This window comes from Erithacus rubecula (assembly GCF_903797595.1).
Source record: "Erithacus rubecula genome assembly, chromosome: 4".
Taxonomy (NCBI): Eukaryota; Metazoa; Chordata; class Aves; order Passeriformes; family Muscicapidae; genus Erithacus; species Erithacus rubecula.
Window position 1 is genome coordinate 65,121,145 of NC_136686.1, and position 17,794 is coordinate 65,138,938.

A 17,794-nucleotide genomic window follows, 5' to 3' on the forward strand; every position below is an offset into this window, starting at 1 on the left:
GAAATAAAATCCTTGAGCATAGCTGCAGCAGACAGTGCAGGAAGCAACACAGGCACTAAACAAAGTCACACATTGTCAGGAAAGGGAAAAAACTGATCTGAAGTGACGAGTCAAGGCAAGTGACAAAAGTTTTGCTGAAAAAGGATCAGTAGGAAATTAAAATCATGACAGCATTTCTGTTCAAAATACACAAGACAATAGAATCCTTTTATCACAAAGTCCCATTTTCTCCTCCAGTTTTATTCTAACCAAAATTGCAATTTGCACATCACAATGCAGTGAAAGGATCCATGACTTTCATTCCCATTCCATGTAAATAATTTACTGCAAAAGGCTGGCTTTTATCAGACAACTTCTGTGTTTTGCAATTTTATATTTTTGAATCCTTAAGAATCACTAACTTGTAAGTTATCTAAACAGGTCTGAAAAATAAAAAAAATCTTTGTGACAATGTTTTAAAAGGATGATATCCCCTTGAAGTCACATTAGCTTCATTTCAATTACTATATGCAGCAAATAAAACTAGATAGCTTAAGAAACTAAAGCAATAAATTTTCACAATGCTGAATTTTTATACTTAGTTTTACTAACTCCTTGTTATTGCTTGTAAAAAAATGGAGGCAGCATATTTTTAAAATTTATTTTCTGACTTGCTTCTTCATGTATAGCCAGGTTCCACCTGGCTTATTTATTTTGAAGGATAAAACACTTAAAAGACCCGAACAAACAAAACCATGAAAATTCATCACAAGCCTCTCCTACAATTTAAAAAAAAATTAATCCATGTCCTCCATATCCTACTTCCAGCTGCCATTAAGCTTCTTAAGAAATAGCAAGAGTTTTGGGTTTTTTTCCAAAGATATGAATTATTAGAAGTTAGGTACTAGTCCCCTAGACAATACAAAATAGTGTACGTGTCTGTCTCCACAGTCTATGGATCCCAGCTATGTGAGTTAGTTCCTGCCACAGATAAAGTTTTACTATGGCACTTATTACATTGATTTTTTTCTTCTCCAAGTGCTGCAAATTAAAGAAGCTCTCCTGTGAAAATATCTATTTAATTCCACATTGAGAAAAAAAAAAAATCAAACTTCATTAAATCCTTTCTTGCAGGATTTCACTGGAAATTATGCTTTTGATTATGATACAACTTCTTAAGAAAAGGTAGAGATACAGTTGTCCTCCCAACTACAGCTTTATCAGCATGCCTTCCAGAAAAATTATTTTTCTGTCTAATGGCACGATTTAAACCAGGCACATTTTCTGTACACTTTTTTTTTTTGTTCCTGTCTCCTATTTTCCTTTTTTCCTTTGAAACCTGCCTCTCCTATTGGCTCCTGCCCAATGCCTTTCTTCTGGCTGCATCTCAAGCTTGGCTGCTTTTTCTCATTTTGTCTGTTTCTCCTGTTGCTCCTTCCTTGCTGGGCTGCTGCAGATGTGAGGATCCCTCCTGACAAAAGCAATCAGAGTCTGACTCTCAGCACACTGCACACACAGGTAAAGGATGCCTGTGAGTATCAGCAACCAGGCACAGTGAGCAGCCAGCAGCAAAATCTTCTGGCAGGGCTTTAACTCTTCAGATTGCTTGAATACACAGTACCTGTTGGTTTGGAGTGGTGGTTTCCTGACCAGCTATACTGGAAAAGCTCTGTTGAGAAGATCACTGCTGCTTTCAAATCATTGGTGCAGCTGCTAGAATGAAGGACAGCTAGTCTGTGGGTTAAACTAGAGCTGGGGAAAGGCAGAAAGGTCAAAACATGACAATAGTGAGACCTGTGTTACCAAAATGGCAAAGTGGATACCCCAGGAGGCCTTTAAAACCCCATCACATTCTGGAGAAACCCTTGGAGAAACCAGAGATTGAAATTATCCTGGCTTGAGATCCACAACTTGCTACATTCAGTTCTGGACCACAGCCACAGAAAGCACTGCCAGCCTGAAGGGACAGTGACAATTTTGAAGTTCTGATCTATTTCCCACTGCAGCTCAATGCTAATGCTTTTTGTCACCCTGATGTTTAATGCTTTATACAATTATAATTCCAGCACTGGTAAAACCCAGACACAAAAATGTGTTCCTTTGATTAACACCTTGCTTTACCAGCACTCCCAATTCTCAACAATTCAAATGAGATTTGCAGCAGCTACCATAACATGAAAAAAACCAGAGCTGTGCTGAGATGAGCTGCAATTTGAGAGCTGGGTTTCCACACTTCCAGGTGGCTGGAAGCATCAGGTTTTGGTAGGTAACAGGTCCTAACATCACATCAGCAGCAAAGAGGGGAAAAGGCAAGACTGTAAGAAGATCAGCAATTTTATGCTTTGATCTGACAGGGAAATAAAATGCTCTGACAGAAAAGGCTACAAATAAATGTGAATCTGTAAACTGTGCCAAGAACTTGTCCTGACTCAATGATCAGAAATACAATGCCAATGCTTGAGCACACATTACCAGGAATGAAAGACAACAAAATTTAATGCCTGGGAAAAATTACATTTGTTCCCAGATCGCTTTCAAGGGAAAGGAGCTGAACCTCTAGGAGTGGGAATGAAGTGGCACCAAGCAGGGGATAGAAAAAAATGCAGCTGCAACTGCAGAGAAAGACACTCTAAAAGCTACCCTTGACCCCATAAAATACATAAACTAGTGGGAAGATTGTGTCTTCTCCCTCATATCCTGCTGACATGCACCAGAACAATTAGAGTGGAAGAGAGGAATAAGGGTCCAATGCAAAAATCACAGACTAGGAACAGCATTGCACACACAAAACAATGTATTTTCTTCAGTTTTCCAGACAGAGAAGAAGGGATGGACTGCCTGAGACTTCAAAAAGTCACAAAAACAGAGCAGTTGACATAAAGGAGTTATTAAAAAAATTTATTATTATTATTTCTTTAAATGAAGTGATAACAAGAGGCAGCAAGTACAGGTAGAGATTAATTCCCAGAAGCTGAAAAATAAGGATAATGTGACACATACAGGATTCACACCTTACTTTTCTTTGTTTTAATCATGGATTATAGTACATGTTCTCACAATATCAGGACTCAGGCCTCTCAACATTATCAGAAAATGTAATAGTGATTATTATTAGCTGTGGAGAAGTATCTGGGCTTTCTCAGCTGGCCTAGTTTCAGCACACACTGTTTTGCTTCAAATGCAATCAACAAATTCTATGAAGTTGATTTATTATTGCAAAATGTATGTTCTCTTGCATTAAAGCACAAGAAATAAAGCATGACCATCATGTTTTGTAACTAATTTATTTTTTTCTCCTTTTTTAATCTGTCTTACAAGTTTACCATGACATTTTAGTGACAACAGTGCTAAACTAACTCAAAAACAAAAAGAAGACTAATTAAAAATAGGCAGACAGTGAACATCATGATACATTGGCATAAAATTATCCCTTCAGCGTCCTTTGTAAAAATACTGCTAAAAATCCAGCATTTTCCATGACAATACTGAGTCAGATTGTTTCATAATATATAGAATTATATATGCAGATCCTCACAGCTCAAGCATTTGGTCAGAGCTTGTTCTCCATGTTTAAGGCAAGAAAACATTTTCTGCTTTCTTGGAACAAAACTGGTATCACTGAACTGACTTGTGAATGAGATAAATTATATATATTGAAAATTTATTTGTGTTCCTTTCCCCCATAACTTCAGGAATCACTCAGAGCTCTTACAGAATTTCTTATGGCTGAGTACAATGAAGGAGAGATGGCTCCTCTCAGGCTGGAAGGGCTTTCTGCATTTACAGATTCTGTGGCAATGATAACTGAAACATCTCTTGAGCTGCTGGGCAGCTCTGCACAGCCTGAATCACCACCAGCTCTGGAGTAAGTGGAAATAAGAACTTGGTTACATGTGAAGAGCTAAAGGACTTTTGGGAAGGAGGGCAGCAACACCTACTGGTCATGGTGCAGACTGAACACTGCTTTGGTTTTCAAATTAACAGTACTGAAAAAAGAGGTTTTGTTACTAAAACTCAGGGCTATGTTATTGCTAAAATATATCAGCACTCAAAATTTCTGACCCCTAACAGTAAATAAATATTCATAACTGAGCTCAGCTCTAGGCTTTAATATAAAACAGGACACAAGGAGTCTTGCTGACAATTTCTTAAAGTCACTGAAAGATTTACATCACACACTCTAATGTGCACAAAGCCTTCCTCCATTTCTAATTATTGCCCACTCAAAGCAACTCAAATATTATGGACTGAGCAATCTGAGCAGCCTCATTTTTTCCTACACTATAAAATATTGCAGAGTATTTAAATGGCTTCTGCAATTCTTCATATTTTTACCATGCATTCCTTTAATTTCCAAAAGTAAGTTTTTCTTCCAAATTTTACTTGGAATAACACAGAACAAAACATAAGCAGCAGTTCTGTGATCCCCCTCATCCATTTCAAAAACAAACCACTGAGCACAAACACCATTTTCAGAAAACACTTAATTCAAAATTAAAATGTCCTCAACTGTAAATATTTTAAATCAACTATAACAAATCTGCATTCAGCAACTGTACTTAATGCTTCCTTTAAATTTCCATTAAAAATATCCATTTTTTCAAGTTGTGTGTACCTACAGGTCCTCTGATACACTACCCTTAGGCATCAGAAGTTTTCCTGGTTCTCATCCAACTTTGGAAATAATATCTTCTTGCTTCAGGTGTTAAAAGGATTCATACATTATTTATAAGGACTGCTAAAATCTAACTCCTGGATCTAACTTGCAAGAGAAAGAGTATAAAAAGTTACATATAGAAAAAAAAGAAAAAGCACAACTGTCCCCATTTCAATTTTTAGCCTGTCTTTGTATGTCAAGCATTGCCAGGCTGAGTCTGTAACTCTCCTCTCTGCCTCCCCACACTCAGATATTTGTCTGCAGCTGCTTTCAGCCTCACTGGATTTCACTTTCCTTGCATATTTTAAAGTATGGTTTTCCAAGGGAAAAAAAACAAACCCCAAAACAACTGCAATACTGCTGGGCAAGTTGTTACACTTCAAAGCTGCCAGATTTCTCTGGTGTTTGTTTACCTCCTGAAAAACCAGGCTAAAGCAAGTAGCCAGAACAGGGGAGCAAAAATCCCCATCCACTTCTCAAAGTCTTCTTCCTTGTACTCTTATTTTATATATTTTACACATATGATTTTGTATTTTGTTTGCCTTTTCCTGGTTTGAGAGAGTTCACTGTTAGATATTTGAAACAACCCTTTTAACAAACTTCACAAAGGTGAGACTTCAGGATCCCCTTACCAATTCAAGAAAGTATTTCTGTTTTGAACAGCTGTTCCATTCCCTGGGTTGTATTAAGGCAAGAAACACTGAAATGCTATTGATCTATAAAAAACAACTAAAGGAAATAGAAAATTAATGTCTACAGAGCCTCAGAAATACTCACCAGGATGAGCAAGTCTTCACCTTGTAACTGGAATGGGCATATTTATTCAGAACACATCAAATCTGTTCCTGATCACAATTCCACTTGCTCCAACTGGAGCATACAACAGCTGCATCCTTTAGCTGACCATGATGCCAGAAAGCCTGAACACACACTTCCTACAGCTTGCTAAATCACTGGGATACTGCACCATGCCACACTTGGAGCTGCAGGGCCATGGATTTTTTTGCCCAACAAGGTGATGTTGCTGATGTTCATCCCTAAACTGGGCAGAGTTTTTATACCTATTTCAACAGGCAGACTTTGAAACCTTTGAGCAATATGCACAATAGAACATGATATCCCTCCTGTCACACAAAATTCTAAGTTAAGTATCTTGTGCAGGTTGCACCTGTTCATTACACTCATTTGGAAAATTAAGTTGTTCTGTCTGGGATTTTTAGACCCACAACCTTACATATATTAATTTCCACACAAAGTACAGTTGTGTGCTGTTCACTATTCAAAGTGCAAGTCAGACTAGGTCATGTTTCTTAAAGGTTTATCTTATTAGCAATCAAGTCTCATATAGCTGAAAAATAGAGAAAACAAATATGCTTTTTCCACTGCCACAGTTAAAATTCTCAGCCTAATTGCATCTTGCAACACTTGTATAGTTGGTTTCACTGTTTCCTCAACCTGTGCCTCTGTGGGACAAGAAAGGGAAGAAGCAGCAGGAACAATGATAATGAAACCCTAATCAATGTTAGCAAAGAGAATTAAAAGCCAGTACATATTCTTACTTCCATATTTTAAAGTTGCATTCATTTTCATTAGAAAAAGAGGGTTTTTTGGTTTGGTTAGGTTTGGGGTTTTTGTTGAAATTTGTTACAAGTAAGGAGAAACAGCTACCAGGAGCAGGAAATGGAAATGCTGTGCCAATTTCATCAGACTTCCTTCTTTTACCTTTACCAAATTACAGCCCTTGCAGGATGCATAAGGGGGAAGCTAACACATAAAAGGTAACATAAAGCATTCATTCCTATTGTCATCTGAAAATCTAAAATTTAGAATGCATTATTGAAACATGGGGGTAACACGGTGAATTTTTGGCATGAGTTAATCTGGAAGGAAAGTAAAAACAGTGGAGAACAAACCTGCCACAGCATTGCTACCTGTTTTACAACCCTGCTTGGGTAACACCCCACAGGTGTTAGAGCACAGCTTGAGCTGCTGGGGGATGCCCACCAACACCCAAACACACCAAAACTGAAAACAAAGGATTGATTTCTCACCTTCTTGAGAGGAGACAATAGGTGGCAGGTAATCAGGGATGTACTCCTTCCTCTCCTCTGCATCCTTACTGCCCAGCTGGGGGAACTGGAGGACATTGTTCTTGCTGACAGGGAACGAAGGGATTTGATGTGCAAAAGTGACAGGTTCAATATTGTGTATGTAATCTTCCAGCTCGTGCAGGTTGACCCCCATAAGCTTGAAGGCATCACCTACATCATCCAAAATTGGATCTGTGCGGCCATCTGGAACAAAAGGAAACAACACAAGAACAATATTTTCACAGAAAGGTTAAAAAATTCAACCTGAAGGTGCTTCAAGATTACAGTCACCACCAGGAAAAGAGATGGATTTGCTGCCCCACAGTTCTACCAGGTTTGCTTTCAGAAGGGTTTTGTTTTGAGGCATCACTTTGTTTCAAATCATACCATTAAAGAACTGCACTCCAGGAAGCAAATCAAGCCCAAATGAGGGAGCAACAACAGGCAGCTTCACCTGGCAACAGTCAATTAACACCACAGGACCCCACCTGCAGAAAGTGCTCTTTATCAGCATGAACAAATCAAACACTATTTCTCAACCTAGGAGAGGAACAATTTCATTTTTTGAACTGACTGTAGTTTACAGACACAAAAGAAAAAAAAAAATCTTTTGATATAAAGTAACTTTCATAAAGTATCTTTACACCACATGAAATCTACAGGATTCATAAACTATGAGACACTTCATATACTGGTTAGCCACACCTCCTGGATAAAAAAAGAGGAATATTAAGTAGTGGTCTGATGAGGAGAGCATATGTTATACTATCTTCACGATCTGATTTCCTGGAGTGCAATTTAAGTTTGATAGTACAGCAAAATTTCTACAAAAATCTTACTTTCTTCACAAAAAGCACAGTGAAACCTCACTGACAGGCAGTCAGGATCTTTACTTAATAGGATCTCCAAGAGAACAGTCCAACAGAGGATGCAGTTTGTGCTATGCAATTAATTTGGCTCAAAGCTTTAAATTACACTTGCTGAAGTCCAAGTACCTCAGTTTCCCTGACTTGAGAAAGGAAAATCCCTGGAAAGGCCTCCAGAGGGAGAACTGAGCACCTGGCTTGGGCAGCCAAGGCATCACTTCAAATCTCTTCCTGACTTTTCATAACAACAATAACCCAAAAACAATGCTGCAAACCACAAACATTATTTTTAATTCAATAAAATGATATACCCAATTATTACAATTCTGTAGAATTGGCTTATGAAGATATTACATCCCTATATGGTAATAAGCTGTGATTTACTTTAAAAAGTAATTATGGAAAAGCAGCTGTGCTTATTGAAGGAACACCATGGTTATTGTGGAGCCCTGGCTCCAGAGAATGGGGGGGATGCTCTTTTGTTTGTCCTTTAACCTAATCTCTTCTTGGTTTATCTTGAAGCTGAGGCAGCTGAGTGGGTTCTCACATCACTGCATGAATTCCACCCCTCAGCCAGTTCACACCTGCAGGCACCTTTAGAAAGTGAGAATTTTGTTCTAGAATTTCCCTTCTTAGGTCTTGCTGTGAAGATAAGGATAATATTCAGATCATGGGGTTGATTCTCAGCTCTCCAACACTGGCCTCTTGTGTGACTCCAGGCAAGTCTCACTTGTGTTTTAATTCTTTCCACAGCTAAAAGGGAGATCAGACCAAGTTACTGCCAGTTGTACCCTCCTGTATTTGGAACATGAACTCTGCAGGGTGAGAAGCACCCCAGAGCTTGTGTTTGTGTAATACCTGTGTGTTTGTATAAATGCAATACCAATTTGTTCTGCAAACTCCAGACTTGCACATAATTACATGAGGGTATCACCACCCCAGAGTAATTATGAGATCCTTATACTTATTAGGGGGGAGAAAAGAGTGTTTTATGCTTAAAAAATTAAATTTAGATAATTGACACCACCAAGAAATTTTGGGTTGTTGCTTTTAGCTGCTCTTCAGGCTAGGAAGGTACCTGTGAACTCACTGAAACATTTTCTAAGGTGTCAAGATTTAAAAGGTACAAGTTTGACAGACAGGTGAAAAGAAAAACTTGGGGAAAACTTTCAAAAGGCCTTTTCCTAGATCTGCACGTGATATTTTTAACCTCCAGAAAAGTGTGCTGACATGATTAGTAAGTGATAAATGCTAAAAAGGAATTCTTTCTACAAGTGCTTTTTAAGAGCACGTGGCAGAGATGCAGCTATTAAGTGTAACTGAAGCATGGAAATATTTAATAACTGTATCACAATTATGTGTATTAGACACTGGGTTCAAAAGGTGACCCAAAAAAACCCAAAGAAGATTCAATTTTCTCAGAGCTTTGACATTTGCCTCCAAAGAGACAATGCCAAGATTTAAGTTTGATTGAAAGCTATAAATAATATTTAAACCTGCAACTATCAGAGGGATGAAAGGATGGAGCAGTTAACCCTTCTTTTCAAGAGAGTGTCCTCAGTGATAAAAGTGTTTGAAAAAAGTTTCAAGTCTCTATTCACATCTGTATTTAAAATCAAACCAGCTATCAAGTGAAAATGATCACAGCATAAAAATGCATTAAATGTATTTCCAGGTTATTAATCAAATAAAGACTTTACACTTTTATTTCAACAGTTCAGCATTTCTCTAATTTCTCTGGCTTAATAAAAAAAATCAGTAAATAGCAGAAGGCAGACACATGAAAGGGAATGCTGACAAACATGTAACACATTCTCTCCTGGTGTTTAATTTAGTCTCAGGCTTTTTTTCTGTGAGCAAATGATTCCAAGGAAAAAAGTTTAATCTGTGCATATTGAACTTATCTCATTATTCTTCACATATGTGTGCTATCCCCAGTTAAAAAATTCAGATGCTGAAGCCTTCCAGTGAAATAATTAATCTAATGTCACACAGCAAGTTGGTGCCAGATCACAGACACTTCAGAGCTTTGGTTTCCAGTCTCTTGCTGCTTTTTATACCACAACACTTTAAATACTATCATTGCTCAGGGCTGGGAAGGGACAGAAGGAGGTGGGAACAGTTTATTCAGCAAGTTACAACTCCCCTCCTTATACCCCATGAAGAGTGAACTAGGAAAACACCTTTCTCACAAGCTTTTAAGCTGCACTATCTCTGTGAATGGGAACTGTGCTCCAAAAGTGGTAAAGCTGTGGCAGCAGCAGAGCTAAATTAAGATCATTTGGTCTCAAAACAGCTCATCAGAAACCTGTGGGAGCAGCCATGCAGCAATCCTGTCAGCTTCCCTGGGCATGAGAATGAGCAGCAGGTGAGGAGGAATCTGCACAGGGAACTGCATCCCAAAAAAGTACTGGACTGAAGTGATGGGCAAAGAGAATCCAGGGAGAGCAGAGTATTTGTGTGGAAAGTTAGCCAGCTCTCACCCCAGTGCTCAGCATCACCTGCAGAGGAACCAACCATGACACAAGGAAAACCAAATCAAACAGAACGAGGATGGAGCTCTAACTAAGCTCTAAACTCTACAAACAAGGGTTTGGGGTGTGGGGAAAAGGAAATTTTAGAGGCTGCTAAAGCCCAGTTATTTTTGCAAAAATCACAAGAATTGCTCCAGCAAAGAAGCTGGCCAGTGCTCATGCCATCCCCAAAGGCACTGTGAGGGGGTGGGGGAGAGTTAGGAACTCTCTTACTTGCCTTCATTCAGTCTCAGGAATAGATAATTTCCTTTAGTCAAACTCACCCCCACCACCTCCTCCTTCCTGGCCCAAAGTTCACATGAATGAGTGAAAATTTAGCAGGCAAGTACAGAACAGAAGAGCTTTTAGTTTCATGCCAGGTTTCTTAGAGGAAGCAACAACAGTTCTGTAATAAATATACTGAGAAAAATTAATGAGTCACTACACATTCAAATGTACACGTGTTATAAATAGTTCAGCATTCCCCCTCATGGCTGCTGTAAAAGAGATTTTCTTTTTTTTTAGATTTATTTTAACCAGCAAATGATTAGGTATAGCTCCTTGGTATTTTAATTACAGGCTCTATCACAGATTCCTTGTGCTCCAGCACGTCACACAAAGTTACTCCAGGATAACTGTTTCAAGGAGACAACACAGCTCCCATCCAGCAAAGTCATTAGCATGCACAATAAGCTATTTAATAAGTAGAGATGTCTTACTTAAATGCATTTAAGTGGGGAAAAAAAGGGGTCCTATAAATGTAGTTACCAGGCAAAAGCATTTTCTTCCTATTGGAGCTCAGAGTCTGCTGCTTCTCCCAGTAACTTCAGAAACATCAAGAAAAAAAAAACACTTTGTCCTTCTTTATATTAATAGCCAGCAAGAAGTTAATTAGCTCAAAAACATCAATACTTAAGGTTTTCAGGACATAAAATGTACACTTACAATGAATGTTACTGGTCCAGGACAGATGCTTGTCACAAAGTCATTCAAGGACTAGCAGAGGGAATCAGCTCATTTGAACTGATCACCAAAATCTAATTCTTTGACAGAGATTATTACTGCATAGTAATAATAAGAATATAGTTACTTCATAAGAATGAAGTAACTAAATAAAGGAATAAAACCAAATAAAACAGATGAGGTAAATAAATAAATAAATAAATAAGAAATTGGCTGATGCCAGGTGAATTCTCTCCTCTGTGGTAATTACCAATGAAAATATTGGTCTGATGTTTGGATTCTCCCTTTGCTATAATGAAGTTTACAGGAGAGACTGTGCAGACATTGGAGCAGTTTTGGAGCCAGCTCTGCCACAGAAAACATTTTACAATATTGGCAATTTTTCCTTCCAGTTATAATACTGTGCTCACCAGATCAGAACCTGCCTTTTAACAAAAATGCAGTTGCATTCATAATGCCTATTTCAATATAGTCATTAATATTTTTATATGTATATATACTTAGTATGTAGAACTGTAAGGAACAGGGACTTGGACCCAATGATCCACACAGATTCCTTCCAACTTGAGATATTCTACAATCCTGTGTTTGCATAAAAATAATCTTCAAAAAAATAATCAAACAATACAAAACTAAAGACCAACTTTTAAACTTTATTTCCTAATTCTTAGCAAATTTCAGGAGGAAAAAAAGATCACATTATATCTAAGCACAAGTTCAACACTGACAATTGAAGGAAAGCAGAGAAAAATCCACCTGTAAAATCAAGAAGTTAATTACCTAGCTTATTACACTTCTAGTTGTCGGAGCAGATAATCTAAATTTGTCCTGCTGAAATATACCCAGGTGCCCTCAGTGACAGAAGTCAAGTAGCTTCTATCTGACTGATTTTTAGAGCAATGTATCAGAAAAAAAAGAAACTTTGTGGGGTGTGAATGCCAAGTCCCCTCCTCATCCCTCCCATGATCTGCACCACTCACACAAACAGCCTGGAAACTGAACTGCCTCACTGGATGTGTTTAGAGGTAAAAATGACATATTCTGCACATCTGTAACTCACCACCCACTGCCAAGCTACATTAGCTAAATTCATGGCAAACAAAGCAGAGTCTGATCTGTCCTCATGGGCAGCATACATCACCCCCAGTATAAAAACCCAACCTATACAACCCACAGCAGAAAAGTCAAAGCACCAGCTGTGCCACTCCTCTATCAAACCACATGAAATAGGAGTGCAAAGCAAAGTGGTACCTGACAGAGGGCATTCCCCTTTTCACCTCTGCTTAAAACAACAACAGCACAGCACTCTGCTCTCAGAAACCACTCTACATCAGTTTGTTTTGCAGCCTGATACCTTAATTACATACTTCAACGCTGCTTTTCAAATATTTAATTTAAATTTGAGGATAAAACAGCATATTGAATGGTGCTCCTTTGACAAGCTTTCCACAAATTTAAGCAGCATAAAGCAGACGGATGGTGTACTTTAGGAAGAAAAAAACCTGATTTTCTCCCTGTAAGTTCAGGCTCTCCTCCACCCCCAGCACAGCATTCAGAAGCATTTCACAGCATCAAACATCTCAAACCCTCTTTGCAAATCCTTTTGCCTTCTCTTTGCAGCCACAGAAGCTCCCATCAACTACAGCTACTGCAAATGCAAAGAAACAACAGCAGAAAAGTAATGAAAATCTTGAATGTAGCTCTCTTAATGGGATGTAACAGCTGGAACAAAGATCTAACCCAGCTGGGAGAGGCATCGTTTTCTTCAGCAAGTGAGAGAGCACGTGAGCAGCAGTGACAGGCTTTTCACAGGATCCCAGGGTGTCTCAGTGACTCAGAGCAAATCCATTCCGTTTGGAACAGGGAGATTATGTCCCTCAGCTGACAGCCCTGCTAGCTCAAACCCCACTGCTCTGACTCCCAGATAACGCCCTGACAATGAAGATGCTACAATTGGAATTTAATTAATTCTACTTATGCAAAACCGTGGCAGAATTCAGCTCATTCATCCAGAGCTGGGTTTGTACAGTAACTTATTTTAGGAGCAAAAAGAAACAATTCTGAAATCGCAGAGAGATGTCAGCTCAGTATTAAGATGTCGTTTTACAAACCTTTTTAAAGAAAGAAATACAGGGATTGTTTTAAAGGAGTTAATACAAAAAAGTACCACTGGCACAAGCACAGCATATTCCCCTTCTCCTCAAAGAATAAAAAAAGCCAACAACAAAACAGCAAACAAAAAGATTGTGATACTTATGGTACTTCCTTCCCCATTCAAAGAGGGGAAAAATGCCTTTCCCAACTTTCAGTAAGGAAAGCCAAAGCAAAAAAGGGATATACCTGAGCTCTACAAATGGAATTCCAATCCACAGCACCAAAAAATTTATTTGCATCATCTTGATGTCTTTTCTTCCCAGTCCTAGAAACACTGCAGCACAAGCATCTTCCCCAAAATTTATAATAACCCTATGAAAGGACAGCTCTGACCAAACTTAGGTGAGTTTCTTTTTCACCTCCTAAACTCTCTTTGCTGCCTCCTTTAATTGCTTTAATGATAAAGTGGATTGGGATACAAACTTCAGAGCTGCACTTGTGCTGCTGGGATATATGAGTTAATATTGCACAGTCCCATTTCCAGACTAACTTGCTCTCAAATTTGGGGAAACATGTACAAGTAAACCAATTCAACCTGAGAAATCCAGTTTGAAGCACACAGTTGCTCCTAAGCTTGGTTACACTGGCACTGGCAGACTTGATCTCAATTATTCCTGAAATGATGAAGCAGAGCCAGGACCAGGTACACTTAGCTCATCACTTTGCTTCATGGGGGATCCCTGCAGCAGTGAGAACTTCTCTTCCCTTTTTCAGAGAAGGGATAACCTCCAGCAACAGCAATTTCAGGCTGTGGTTGCTCCTCTCCTGACCAAGTCACTCAAACTGTGTTTTCCAGCTTCACACACTCTCCAAATTCACCCCTGCAGAGGAATCCAACACACCCAAACCTCACACCTCCCTGGATCTGGATGCTGCATCCAATCCACCACCAGCTGACAGCATCATGTGTCTGATGTGCCTCTCACCTGTGGCTGACACCTCGTTAGCACAGTTCCCACAGCCTGGAGAGAAGTACTGGCAAACACTCCCAGAGATGCATTTCAGGGCTGCCATCCCTGTTACCTCTCCAGTAACCTCCCACAGGTCCCAGCACATTCTCTGAACTGGTGCTGGCTACAGTAGCCCCCAGTCCACCAGCAGTGAGTCACCTTCTCCCTACCCAGCACTTCAGGCAATCAATATCCATCCCAGCTCCAACCCCTGCCAGACCAAACTGCTCTGACCTCTGCCCCAGGGGCTCTCCAGGACTTTCCCCATCACAAGGACACATGGAGCAGCTGCTGCCCACAATGTCACAGCTGTCCAGCATGCCAAAGGAAGGGGGAACATGCCCCCCTGGGCACAGCAAGCACAAGCAGCCGTGTTTTCCCTGGCACACATCCACCTCTCCAGGGTACCCTAGCTCCCCAAAGTCCCTCCACTATGAAGGTCCTCCTTCATTTCCCTCCTCACACATCCAGCAGGAGCACTGGTAGCCCCATCTCTGCACTCAAATCTCTGCCACATGACACTCCCCCTGCCCCACAGGCAGGGCAGCAAAGCCTCCACACACAGACTTGAGACCCTCTAGCCACACCACAGCCTGAGCCTTGCTCTGCATTCCCCACATTTCCTGTGTTTAGACCCAGCAGTGACCCCCACAGCCTCCCTCTCCCAGCAGATTGTCACCTCCCCACCCCTTCCTGACCCATTAGCACCCTTTCCTGGCACTACCAGACCCAGCACACTCCTACCACCCCCTGAGCCCCACTGGCAGCATTACTGACCATGCAAGCACCTGGACATCCTGTCTCCAACACCCAGTGCTCTGCAGGAACAGTACTTCCACTGCAGGCTCTGCAGGGACACTCACAGCTCCAAGGGACACACAACTGCATCCTCTACTCAGAGTAGACCCAGACCCAGCAGTGGTGCTCCCTTCCCAACCCCATCAATACCCATACTCCACACTCCAGTGTGACCCAGCCAGCAGTCCTTGGCACTGATTCCCAGGCCTCTTTTCTTTCTATTCTCCCACTTGCTGTGAACTCACCCCTTCCATGCTCCCACCAGCACCACCTCACCCCAAACCCAGTGAGGCCCTGGGCATCCTCCCCCCCACCACCACTTCCAGCTCCTTCTGTACCACCTCAGTGGCAGTGTTGGGTAACTCCAGTCCCCCACATATTGAGCATCCCCAGCTCCTGGCACTGCCTGACCAGCAGCAGCTTCCAGCTGCCCTCCCCTCACCTCCACAATGGTACCCACACTCTTTCCCCACAGCCCCTTACCCAGGGCCCCCAGTGCTGCCCAAATCCCACCTCCCTGTGCCCTCCTGCCCTGTACCCCAGACCTTTGCCTTGCCCAAACCCACCCCCCTGTGCCCTCCTCCCCATACTCTCCTGCCCTGTCCCCCAGACTCCTGTACTGCCCAAACCCACCTCCCTGTGCCCTCCTGCCCTGTCCCCCACACCCCTGTACTGCCCAAAGCACAGCTCCCTGTGCCATCCTGCCCTCCCCAATTCCCACCTCCCCATACTCTCCTGCCCTGTCCCCCAGACCCCAGCACTGCCCCAAATTCCACCTCTCGGTGTCCTCCTGCCCTCCTCCCCATACTCTCCTGCCCTGTCCCCCAGACCCCTGCCTTGCCCAAACCCACCTCCCCGTGCCCTCCTGCTCTGTTCCCAGACCCTCTGCCCAAACCCACTGCTTTATGCCCTTCCCGCCCTGCCCAAATCCCATCTCCCCATACTGTCCCGCCCTGCCCCGGCAGTGCCCAGCGCTGCTCCCCTGGCGGGACCGGCCGGGCTCCCGGAGCTCCCTCAGCCCGGAGCCCGCTCGAGCACGGCCGCTCACAGAGGCCTGCCAGCCCCGAGCGCAGCCGCATCCCCCGGCCCAGCCCCAGCCCCAGCCCGCACTCACAGAGCTCGCAGTAGCGGTGGCAGCCCCGGCCCAGCCCCTGCAGGTACCGCTGCAGCACGTCGGTCAGGAGGTCGCAGGCCGAGACCTGCACCGAGTCCCAGCCGAGGGCCTGGCAGATCTGCGCCACCGACACCCGCAGCAGCCAGCGGGAGTAGGTCTCGCACATCCCGCCGGGGCCGGGGGGCCGCGGGAGCTCTCACGCACCGCCCGCCACCGCCGCCATCGCCGCCGCCATCTTGGCGCCGCCCCGCCCCCGGCAGGCAGCGCCGCCGCAGCGCCGAGCGCATCGAGCGGGGCGGGGCGGGAACGGCGCCCCGAGGGGCGCGTCCCGAACGGCGAGCGGAGTAACCCGAGCGGCGAGCGGAACGTCCCGAGCCCCGAGCGGCGCGTCCCGAGCGGCGAGCGGAACGTCCCGAGCCCCGAGCGGCGCGTCCCGAGCCCCGAGCGGAACGTCCCGAGCCCCGAGCGGCGCGACCCGAGCGGCGCGTCCCGAGCCCCGAGCGGCGCGTCCCGAGCCCCGAGCGGCGCGTCCCGAGCGGCGAGCGGAACGTCCCGAGCCCCGAGCGGCGCGTCCCGAGCCCCGAGCGGAATGTCCCGAGCCCCGAGCGGCGCGTCCCGAGCCCCGAGCGGAACGTCCCGAGCCCCGAGCGGCGCGTCCCGAGCCCCGAGCGGAACGTCCCGAGCCCCGAGCGGCGCGTCCCGTCCCGCAGCGCTCGGATTATCCAAATCATCGCTGTCACCGGCCCGGCATCGCCGAACAGCTCCCGCGCCTGAAGCGATCGTACGGGAACAGTTTGCAAGGGTATGTAGTGACAGGATGAGGCGGAATGGCTCCAAACTGAATGGAGCTTTAGATGGCATGCGGGGAAGAAATTCTGCGCTGTGAGTGTGATGGAATGCTGCCACAGGGTGCGCAGAAAAGCTGCGGATGCCCCAATCGTGGTAATCAAAGTTGGATGAGGCTCTGAGCAACCTGGGATACTGAAATGTCCCTGCCCAGCGAAGAGGGTGCAGAGAATGGTCTTCAAAGTCCCCTCTAACCCAAACCACCCTGTGATTCTATGATCTCAGTAAGTAATCTCAGTATCTCTAAATAAATATAAATATCTCACTGTATCTCAGAGACACCTGGCAAGAGGATGGTGCCAGACTCTTCTATGTGATGTCCAGTGACAGGATAAGGAGCAAGGGCCATAAGCTAAACCAAATCACAAGAAATTTCACCTCACCATGAGGAAAAACTGCCTTAAGCAGAGGGTGGCAGAGCACTGGAACAGGCTGCCCAGAAAGGTTATTTTTCTATTTCTTTTTCTTTCCAGCTGGATGGAACACCAAATTGGCAGAAATGAGGAAAAAGTGTTTTGGGGTGTTGTTTAATTGGGAAAAAAACAAGTAGAGAAAGGATGGGCTGAGTTGTTTAAATGAAAAAGAAAAAAAAAAAAAAAGAAAAGAAAAAGAAAAAAAAAATGTAGGGAAAGGATGGAGCTCCAGCAGCAAAAAGGACCTAGAAACAAAATTTACAGTAACTCAGCTGTGTAGGAGGCACAAGGAGGAGCAGCAGAGCTCTTGCCCAGTGGTGGCTGTGGAGATACACAAGAGCTAAACTGTAACTCATTAATTGTAACTAATCAGGGCATGGAGGTCAGAACTGTAAATAATAGAACTTTTGCATAAAAAGCTAATTAGTTCATAAATTAGCACTTTGGTTTA

The 17,794-nt window shown here is 43.2% G+C and overlaps 1 protein-coding gene across 1 annotated transcript in view; it reads right to left on the reverse strand.

Moving 5' to 3' along the window:
* TAF3 (TATA-box binding protein associated factor 3) overlaps positions 1–16,347 on the reverse strand; it is a 110,445-nt gene extending 94,098 nt beyond the window's left edge. The window contains exons 1-2 of the mRNA XM_079305264.1: positions 16,085–16,347; positions 6,688–6,930 (exon numbers count right to left, since the gene is read on the reverse strand). Coding sequence (XP_079161390.1) covers positions 6,688–6,930; positions 16,085–16,250 — 409 coding nt within the window. The 5' untranslated portion in view covers positions 16,251–16,347. The remainder of the gene's footprint in view (positions 1–6,687; positions 6,931–16,084) is intronic.
* Positions 16,348–17,794: the final 1,447 nt, after the last annotated feature.